Raw genomic sequence first — 10,873 nt, forward strand, 5'->3', positions numbered from 1 at the left:
TGAACGGGTTTCTAAGTTGACGGGGTTGGTAGTCTTTTCTTTAGATCTCAACATTTCATATGCAAGGCAGATATTGAGTGGCCTCTACTAGGTAGACATCTTTTTATGAGGTAGAAAGTTGTATGTAAGTTATTTTGTTGATATTAATAAAGGCACCTGAAGATGATCAGCTATGGTAAAGTGTCATAAGGCCTTTCATGAGTGGGGAACTGTTTACTTACGAAAATGGTCTCAAGCTGACATAGCTGTTATCTTTATTGACAAATCTGTTGAAGTTGTCTGTATTGTTTTTTCTTTCACAGTAAACTGTCTTTTGGTATTTCAAATGTTTGTGACATATTCAGATTAACTGAAAATTTTGTGACAATTTCATGCAGATGTTGTAGAAACCCTGGTCAATAGTGGAAAACAAATTGAGGCAGCCAACTTTGCTCATGCATTTGGGCTGACAGAGAAGTTTGCACCGGTTCCTTTGTTGAAAAAAAATTGAGGCAGTCAACTTTGCTCATGCATTTGGGCTGACAAAGAAGTTTGCACCTGTTCCTTTGTTGAAGGAATATCTGAAAGATGCTAAGAAAGCTTCTCAGGCAAGTTTAAAAAGCGGGAATAACTCTACTGTTGCACAAGTACGATTTTATTACTGTTATACAAAATGTCTTGTTATGTGATGATCATTTTGGCTTAGTATTGTTGGTTATATCGAAAGTTCCTTTTTTGACCGATATTTTTATTTGCTGCTACAGAATGAAGTAAATACAAAAGAGCTTTCTGCTTACAGAGCTGTTATAAAGTGCATTGAGGAGCAGAAACTTGAATCACAGTTCTCACCAGATCCTCTTCAAAAGCGTGTAGCTCAGCTAGAGAAAGCTAAGGCTGATAGAAAAAAAGGTCTGCAGGTGTTGTTAAGTCTCAACCTAAGCGTCCTCGTGCTAATGGAGGAAATGTTGGTGTATATATGCCTCCGTTAAGTGCAGATGAAAGAACTCCGACTCTTTATGCTTCTTCCAATGGTGCAGACAAAAGCTTTTATAGGTCTTTGGATAGAGTACAATATTCTGGTGCAGCTCCAGGTGTTACATCCTACAACTTACAGGGCCAAAATGCATATGACAGATCAAACCAAGGATTATATGGAGCAGGCTATGGTGTTGGAAATAGGACTCCAGTCTCGCTCTCAAGGCCATATATGTATCCATCAGATAACATGGGGCCTTCGTTGTTGGGTTCCGGTTCTTACAATTCCTTTACTAATTACAGCAACCATCACTTTGGTAGTAGACTGCCTGCCCCTCCTCCAGCTTATCAGTCTTCTTTTATACATTAGGTAGGTACGGTGCTTATCTTACCGTGGTCAAGCAAGTTTTGATCTTATCAGGCCCCATAAAACCTTTTCTATTGGATGTGGCTGGTAGTAAGCACTTAGCTTTGAAGAGGTTTTTTGACTTTATTTCTGTAAATCTAAAAGATTGGCAAAGTTCATTTGGCAGCTTTTCACAATTTTCAGTGGTGTTTTCTTCTATTAAGGAATTTTATTTTTGTATGGTATTGAGTGCTTCATCACTTTCCCAGGTTACTATATACTATAGTGTTTACAATTCAAAGATGATTCTATGCATAATTATGGTATTTTTTTTTTTGTTTGACAAATCAGAGAGGATCAATCTGTCTCTTTGTGGAAGATTAAAATTTGGTGAATAATATATCATTTGTGATCTTGTTCGGAGCTCATAACACAAGACTTTCAATTGCATTTGTATGCCGAGGGTTGGTCTTGTGCTGAATATGATTTAATTGTCCACTTGCACGTTACCTCATTGGTACCTGTTTACTCTACGCCTATGAAGCGAATCAGATTTTATTTTGATTAGTCCAATTGTAAGGCTATTTTTGAAACTGGACCCTGCCCCTCTTAAGCTGGACCCTACCCCTCTTAAGCTGCTGCATGATTTAAATCCCCCTTTTTGAGCAGAAATGATTTGTAGTACTAGTGGTATAGTTGTTATACCCTGCATTAATATTTTTGTGTTCTCTGTAACGAGGACAAAGCACATTGGAGTTATATGTCCCATCTAGAACTAGCAATTGTCTCAAAAGGTAGAAAGAGAGGCCGATAGGATTATTAAATTAGAATTGTTGAATTTCTCTAGAAGAGATGTTGGTTCAAGCCTACAAGGAGCAAAGAGATTTGATGTTTGGAGTTCTATGCTTTTTAGACACCATATTTCTTTAAATACAACTTAATTTTAGAAAAGTTCAACCGCAATGCAGTTCTGCCATGCAGACATACACTTAAATCGCTATTGGGCTTATGATATTGACAAATTCAAAGTAAACTGGTATACAAGAGAATGTACCAAGCTAAACCACAAGTTACACATCTTCAGACCTAAAAAAGTACATAACAATGGTTTGGCATATCAATAGCGATATCATAATTGCTTTTCCTTTCACATACATACAATTGCTCCAAAGGCTAGGACAAGAAAATTGTCAGCTCTAGTGAGCACCAGTGGGTCACCAAAACGAGTGACCACTAATGGCTTTCACATTTATACAAGGAATTGGCAAGGGACTTTACATGGACTCCACTCAACTTCAGACACAGCTTCAGCCAATATGGAGAGTGATTGAAATTGAACATAGCTAAGTAGTGGCATTGGCTCACAGTAATACACCAAGTATAAAATATTGAAGCTTTTACAAAAGCAAGGAGTAAGAAAAATTATGAAGCTCAGAGAAGTAGATTTAAATCAATCAAAGCTTGTTGAACGGCTATAATGTCCATAGAAATAATCTTCCAATGTTCTGCTCTCATGTACAAGATTTACACTTTGATCTAGACTACTGTTTGATACCAAATCATCATCAACTCCAAGCATTGCAAGTGATAGATGAGTTTGAATGTCACAACTCCCAGAGTTTTCTCCAGATTCATCCTCAATCAATTCATCTAATTCCATGGACATTGTCAATTACCTCTTGGTCCAATAAGGTAGGTCATCTCCTTCTCCTCGTAGTAATTTCAAAGTCTGCAATAATAAGTTACAGACAAACAATGAGGAAGAATAAGTTCACGTTCTTACATTAACATTTATCCATTGTTTGAAATTTCACAAAGTCAGTTTAATGAAAAGGTAAGCCACTTTATTTGGGGAAACCAAAGCTTTCAATTCAAATCTTGCAATCCAGATTTCAGCTAGGATAGCGATTCTCAGGAAAGCTATATACTCTCTTGATATTGGAGCGAAAGCAGATATGTTGGCTCTTCTTGCCTATTCAGGGAGGGGTAATTTGCATACTGAAGCTTTGGTTTGAGATATGATGTAATCTCTTTTGCTAATATTCAAAGAATATTATATTTCATTAATGGAAAAATAGATTATTGGCAATTGAGGCTTTGAATATTTTTCCATAATCCACCATCAACATTTAGGGCTAACCTGTTTAAGGGTGATGATTTTACAAATTGAACTACTAAACAAATGTTTAGATTACAACCCTAAACACTAGGTCTAAACACCCTTTACTCTATGTCAGAAGGATATCAACTCGATATTTCATGTGCCATTCTTCGTTATGGGAAAAAACAATTCTAGCACTAACTCCTCACAGGAAAGGAAATGTCTTCAAGCAACTAAATTTGACATAAGATCAGAAACTGAAACATATATATGCAACTAATGAGAATAAGAGTAATTACTCTGTTCATTCGAGGTCGAAACTAAGCTGCCTGTCTCAGACAACATGCTACACCAATGACCATTCTCTTCATCTTCCTCATGTCATAAGCATCTTCCAAAAGTGGATCTGCAAGTTCTTTTACAGAGCCAGCTGCCAGTAATGGCCTTGCCTAAATTTTGAAATTTACAAGAGATTAAGATTCTAAACCAAGACAAAGAAACCAAAAGAATCCAAAATTATCAAATACAAAACAAGCAGCCTTGCCTAAATTTTGAAATTTACAAGAGATTAAGATTTTGAACCAAGACAAAGAAACCAAAAGAATCCAAAATTATCAAATACAAAACAAGCAAGGACACTAGAGCCCTACCCACATAACCAAGTTTTCTTGGCCTTTAGGATTCTTGTCATTGATTGGTTTTCTTCCAGTTATTAGCTCTAGAAGAACTACTCCAAAGGAATACACGTCCATCTTCTCATTAACCTTGCCATACATGAAATATTCTGGAGCCAGATACCTGAAATATGATAGCAGCTAGTTTTATGAAGGCTTGATTATAAATGACATTTATTTTCCTAAGGAAAGAGCTGGTGTAAAGAAAGAAATGGATATTTACCCAAATGTACCTACAACATCACTACCTATTATTGTTTCTCACCCCCTCGAGAATAGATTCACTAATGGATTCCCACAATCTGAAATAGAATCCAAGGCATCAAAAGGTAAACCTAGGATACCCACTTATTCAAGACATGTTCTCTAGAGACTGTCACTTTGCATTTAAGTAATATCATTCATCCTCTTATGCAGATCTCAACAAGTTTCCTTCAACCGATCATCTTGGGTACCTGCTTGAGGTACTGGAGAATAACGAAGATGAGCCTAAGCGGGACAATGATGATCAAGAAAGGTAGAGACCCTCATCCACAGTCTGCAGTTCTGTAAAATAAAGAACATGACAAAGATTTTACTTAGAAAACACGCTGTCAATAATGGGTTCCTGGAAGTAGTTGAATAGAAGCTACTTTGTTTTGTTTTGGTGATTATTATAAAAAGGTAATGATCAGTGAGTTTCTTTCCTTGCAACAGCTATGGACATAACCTTCCAGAGAGTCCATTTTCAAATCTTAATGGATCCAATGGTATTAAAACAGTATTATATACTACAGAGAAAACAATGGGGAACATGCCCACTATTTCCAAAGTTTTAACACAAGCATCATCAACATCTGCTATCGATAAGGAACTTACTTGTTCTATATGCCTGGGTACTTAGAATATTCATTTTTTTTACATTGTTATTTCAATGATTTATCTGTATTCTAACAACAGACAACAAAATCTGAACCTTCCAGAGAGTCCATTTTCAAATCTTAATGGATCCAATGGTATTAAAACAGTATTATATACTACAGAGAAAACAATGGGGAACATGCCCACTATTTCCAAAGTTTTAACACAAGCATCATCAACATCTGCTATCGATAAGGAACTTACTTGTTCTATATGCCTGGGTACTTAGAATATTCATTTTTTTTACATTGTTATTTCAATGATTTATCTGTATTCTAACAACAGACAACAAAATCTGAAACTTCTACCCATAAATCTATGTGCAGATGCCGTTGTGGAGCCGAAGCAATTAGTGTGTAGCCACTTATTTTGTTTCAAATGTGTGCCAAAGGTGAGATAAACCAAGCACTCATTTGCATTATTAAATCAATATATTTTTGAAAGAACATATATAACTGATTCAGGCTGCCATTTCTGTGAATTCTGTTGGTGCAGGTAATTAAATTGTCTGAGGAGTGCCCTATCTGTGTGCAACACAAGGGCAACCAGGTCTTTAAACTTTCTGCAAGGAGAGATTTACAATTTGATTATTACCCTTGGGAAAGAGAGCCAGTCCCACACCAAATGTGTGGTAGTTATACAAAATATACATCATGATACTCAGCTTGGTCCATTTCTCAGATGGCACCGGGTCTAAAATATAAAACAATTTGAAAATGGTGCAAATGCAATCCTTTGTACCTATATGAAGATACAGATAATGTACACAGTGCCCCGGGATACATCAAGGTTCTGCCCTGGGGCCTGATTTATATTTTGTTTTTTCCGACTGAGATCTGCATCCCCACTGAATTGGGATTTTCAAACTGAGCAGGCAGCCAGGAAATTTGTCTACAGATAACTATAGAAAATTCAGAAGATGCCAAAAAAAGTATAGTTTACAGGAAAAGTGTTGGGTATTTTAACCTAGGGAATAATTATTACCTAGTCTAGTGAACTACTGCTGCTACTATTGCTATGACTTGCAGTTTTAGAAAACAACTATAGCCGTGATCAAGTTGTAATTCTTCAGTATAGAAAAATGTGTATAGAAAACAAAAAAGCATAGAAGAATTATGGAAAAGCTCCCTTTCATTGTGGCTCAAAGTATCATTTGTTATAAAAAGTCTTTGAATAGTACAATGAATGACGAAAAGATTTTTCACATGATGTGTATACAACTTTCATACATTTGGTGCTGATGGTGATTTTTATGTGGATGAATCATATTTGGTGATATATTATTTGTTTGAATGGACTTTGTGGGACACATATATATAGATAGAAATTAGATTCTTCAATTCACAGACCAATTAACACACGTACAGTTATCACATGCTGGGCTGACCTGCACTCAGGCACCACAATTTGTAGTGCAAGAAAAAGATATTGTTCTGCACGGTTCTCTTTTGAAACTTTCCGTCGTTGGGTTTGCTGCAGAAACTGAATGCGTTAGTAGTTACAAGTATTGTCATGATATGTATCAACAAGTGAGTGTGTGGTGGAAAAGGCATAGTTGAGTTGAGACTTTAGGCCTCCCTCTGGCTGTCACAAAACACCCCATGACTAATGCACATTGAGCACCTTTGTTACATGGTTAAAACGATTGGTAAATTAACTGTCATCCACTTTTTGCAGCCACTGAAGGGACAGAATGAATCTCAACATCTCTTCTGTGTACCATCTGACCCACCTTCCACAAAGCATTCTTACCTTGATGATACCGCAGCTGGCTCTTCTTGCCTATTCAGGGAGGGGTAATTTGCATACTGAAGCTTTGGTTTGAAATACGATGTAATCTCTTTTGCTAATATTCAAAGAATATTATATTTCATTAATGGAAAAAGAGATTATTGGCAATTTAGGCTTTGAATATTTTGCCATAATCCACCATCAGCATTTAGGGCTAACCTGTTTAAGGGTGATGATTTCACAAATTGAACTACTAAACAAATGTTTAGATTACAACCCTAAACACTAGGTCTAAACACCCTTTACTCTATGTCAGAAGGATATCAACTAGATATTTCATGTGCCATTCTTTGTTATGGGAAAAAACAATTCTAGCACTAACTCCTCACAGGAAAGGAAATGTCTTCAAGCAACTAAATTTGACATCAGAAACTGAAACATATATATGCAACTAATGAGAATAAGAGTGATTACTCTGTTCATTCGAGGTCGAAACTGAGCTGCCTGTCTCAGACAACATGCTGCACAAATGACCATTCTCTTCATCTTCCTCATGTCATAAGCATCTTCCAAAAGTGGATCTGCAAGTTCTTTTACAGAGCCAGCTGCCAGTAATGGCCTTGCCTAAATTTTGAAATTTACAAGAGATTAAGATTCTGAACCAAGACAAAGAAACCAAAAGAATCAAAAATTATCAAATACAAAACAAGCAAGGGCACTAGAGCCCTACCCACATAACCAAGCTTTCTTGGCCTTTAGGATTCTTGTCATTGATTGGTTTTCTTCCAGTTATTAGCTCTAGAAGAACTACTCCAAAGGAATACACGTCCATCTTCTCATTAACCTTGCCATACATGAAATATTCTGGAGCCAGATACCTGAAATATGATAGCATTTGCATTATTAAATCCATATATTTTTGAAAGAACATATATAACTGATTCAGGTTGCCATTTCTGTGAATTCTGTTGTTGCAGGTAATTAAATTGTCTGAGGAGTGCCCTATCTATGTTCAACACAAGGGCAACCAAGGCTTTAAACTTTCTGCAAGGAGAGATTTACAATTTGATTATTACCCTTGGGAAAGAGAGCCAGTCCCACACCAAATGTGTCGTAGTTATACAAAATATACATCATGATACTCAGCTTGGTCCATTTCTCAGATGGCACCGGGTCTAGCTGGCTCTTCTTGCCTATTCAGGGAGGGGTAATTTGCATACTGAAGCTTTGGTTTGAGATACGATGTAATCTCTTTTTCTAATATTCAAAGAATATTATATTTCATTAATGGAAAAAGAGATTATTGGCAATTGAGGCTTTGAATATTTTGCCATAATCCACCATCAGCATTTAGGGCTAACCTGTTTAAGGGTGATGATTTCACAAATTGAACTACTAAACAAATGTTTAGATTAAAACCCTAAACACTAGGTCTAAACACCCTTTACTCTATGTCAGAAGGATATCAACTCGATATTTCATGTGCCATTCTTTGTTATGGGAAAAAACAATTCTAGCACTAACTCCTCACAGGAAAGGAAATGTCTTCAAGCAACTAAATTTGACATCAGAAACTGAAACATATATATGCAACTAATGAGAATAAGAGTGATTACTCTGTTCATTTGAGGTCGAAACTGAGCTGCCTGTCTCAGACAACATGCTGCACAAATGACCATTCTCTTCATCTTCCTCATGTCATAAGCATCTTCCAAAGTGGATCTGCAAGTTCTTTTACAGAGCCAGCTACCAGTAATGGCCTTGCCTAAATTTTGAAATTTACAAGAGATTAAGATTCTGAACCAAGACAAAGAAACCAAAAGAATCCAAAATTATCAAATACAAAACAAGCAAGGGCTCTAGAGCCCTACCCACATAACCAAGCTTTCTTGGCCTTTAGGATTCTTGTCATTGATTGGTTTTCTTCCAGTTATTAGCTCATAAAATCTCACCATGTTTCTTTTTAGTTTTTAGATGTCAACTGTCTCCCACAGCAAAAGCATATACCTGTTTACCAACCACAAGCCAACTACATCTCAGATTCTTTTTTAACCTCCTGGCTTTCATCATTTTTCGCACCTTTCCAATGTCATTCCACATACCAACGGTAGCATAGATATTGGACAGTTGAACATAAGGTGAAGGGTTTTCGGGATCCAATTCAAAAAGCCGTTCTGCTGCATATTCTCCTAATTCTATATTCTTATGGATTCTGCAGACACCAAGTAATGAACCCCACACAGTAACACCAGGTTCTACTGGCATTTTCTTGATAAGCTCTTGGGCATCATCAAGCCTCCCAGCACGGCCAAGGAGGTCAATCATGCAGCTGTAGTGTTCCATCACAGGTGTAATGTGATAATGCTTACTCATTAAATCAAAGTACTGGCGGCCCTCATCCACCAGCCCTGCATGACACCAGGCAGACAAAACACCAAGAAATGTGACATGATTTGGGTTCATACCCAACTGTAGCATTCCTTCAAATAGCTCAAGGGCTTCCTTAGCACATCCGTGTATGGCATACCCTACAATCATTGCAGTCCACAAGACAACGTCTCGGTAATGTATGTTGTCAAATACTCTTTATGCACTCTCTAGACACCCACACTTAGAATACATATCTACAAGAGCACTTCCCACAAAGGCATCACAGCTGTATCCACTTCTAATGATGACTTCATGGATCTCTTTGCCTTCTTCGAGAGCTGCCAAGTCGGAACACACCGGGAGAGTAACAGCAAACGTCTCTGCGTTTGGGTTCACAACGGCCAGCAGCATTTGTTGAAACAGCTTCAGGGCATCCTCTGTGCGCCCAGCTTGTGCATAACCAGCAATCACAGCATTCCATGAGATGACATCTTGTTCGGGTATCTCCCAAAGCAGTTTCAAGGCTTCATCATGATACCCATTCTGTGCATATCCTGTAATCATTACATTCCACGATACCACATCTCTTATGGGCGTTTTCCAAAAGACTTTCAGTGCCTCTTCAACATATCCACTCTCAGCATATGCTGAAATCATAACATTCCATGAGACCAGATCTCTTTTTGGCATTTTGTCAAACACAATCAATGCATTGTCAATACCGCCGCATTTTGCATACATATCTATGAGGGCATTCTCAACATTGACATCATATTGAAATCCACTTCTAATTATTTCTTCATGGATCTCTTTCGCTTGTTCAAGTGAACCCATGCTCGCACATGCCCCTAGAAGACTGGCAAATGTGATCTTGTTTGGCCTAACACCAGATTGCCGCATCTTACAATAAAATGTCAAGGCGTCCAGCCCATACCCTTGTCTGGCATAAGATGCAATCATGGCTGTCCAAGACACCACATTCGGCTCGGGCATTTGCCAAAAGAGATCCAAGGCTTCCTGAAAATATCCATTCTGCGCACATCCCGTAATCATTGCATTCCACGAGACGTCATTTCTTTCAGGCATTTTCTCAAACATTTTCAGGGCTTCCACAAGCTGGCCATTTTGAGCATATCCAGCCACCATGGTATTCCATGATACCACATCTGGTTCGGGAATTTTGTCAAACACACGGCGTGCAAACTCCAGTTCTCCACATTTTGCAAACATGTCCACCAGGGCATTTTGCACAAAAGCATAAGACTCGAATCCACCCCTAATCACTTCTTCATGGATCTCCTTGCCTTTTTCAAGATCACCCATGTGGGCACAAGAAGACAAAATACTGGCAAAGGTAAACTCATTTGGTTTGGTACCTACCCGTTTCATTTGATAAAACAGATCAAAAACCTCCTCGTTATGATCATGCCTACTATAAGCCACAATCATCACTGTCCATGACATAACGTTACGTTCAGACATTTGATCCAGAACCGTGCGGGGTAAAACTACTGATTTTACCAGTATTGGCTACGGCATTCGCTGAGGCCATTCCTAAAACAAAAATCTTAGGAGGCTGAAGCTACATTTGGCGCATTTCTGAACTAGATTTGGAATGAAGAAAGAAAATTTTCGTAAAATGCCTAAATAAATTTTTCACCGAAAACAAGTTCTCAGGTGTAAATTTTCAGGTTAGCTTGGAAATAAATATTTCACCGAGCTACATACATTTTCTGGCCAAAGGAAGGTTACACAGCTACATTTGGTGCATTTCTGAACTAGATTGGAATGAAGAAA

General features: G+C 37.7%; 2 protein-coding genes across 2 annotated transcripts; one reads left to right on the plus strand and one right to left on the minus strand.

Moving 5' to 3' along the window:
- Positions 1 to 172: 172 nt before the first annotated feature.
- LOC149254133 (FRIGIDA-like protein 1) lies at positions 173 to 1,324 on the plus strand. The gene is made up of 5 exons (XM_089454691.1): positions 173 to 281; positions 378 to 466; positions 555 to 626; positions 744 to 888; positions 975 to 1,324. The coding sequence occupies exons 1-5, from the start codon at positions 173 to 175 to the stop codon at positions 1,322 to 1,324; spliced, it is 765 nt and encodes a 254-aa protein (XP_089310817.1).
- Positions 1,325 to 3,721: 2,397 nt separating this feature from the next.
- On the minus strand, positions 3,722 to 10,558 carry LOC149254134 (pentatricopeptide repeat-containing protein At2g22070-like). The gene is made up of 4 exons (XM_089454692.1): positions 9,316 to 10,558; positions 8,714 to 9,234; positions 7,181 to 7,330; positions 3,722 to 3,850 (listed from the first exon to the last, which is right to left on the minus strand). The coding sequence occupies exons 1-4, from the start codon at positions 10,556 to 10,558 to the stop codon at positions 3,722 to 3,724; spliced, it is 2,043 nt and encodes a 680-aa protein (XP_089310818.1).
- Between the last annotated feature and the right edge of the window lie 315 nt (positions 10,559 to 10,873).

This window comes from Pinus tabuliformis, chromosome 7, assembly GCF_031772625.1.
Source record: "Pinus tabuliformis cultivar Carrire ecotype Pingquan chromosome 7, CPIR1, whole genome shotgun sequence".
NCBI classification, from domain to species: domain Eukaryota; kingdom Viridiplantae; phylum Streptophyta; class Pinopsida; order Pinales; family Pinaceae; genus Pinus; species Pinus tabuliformis.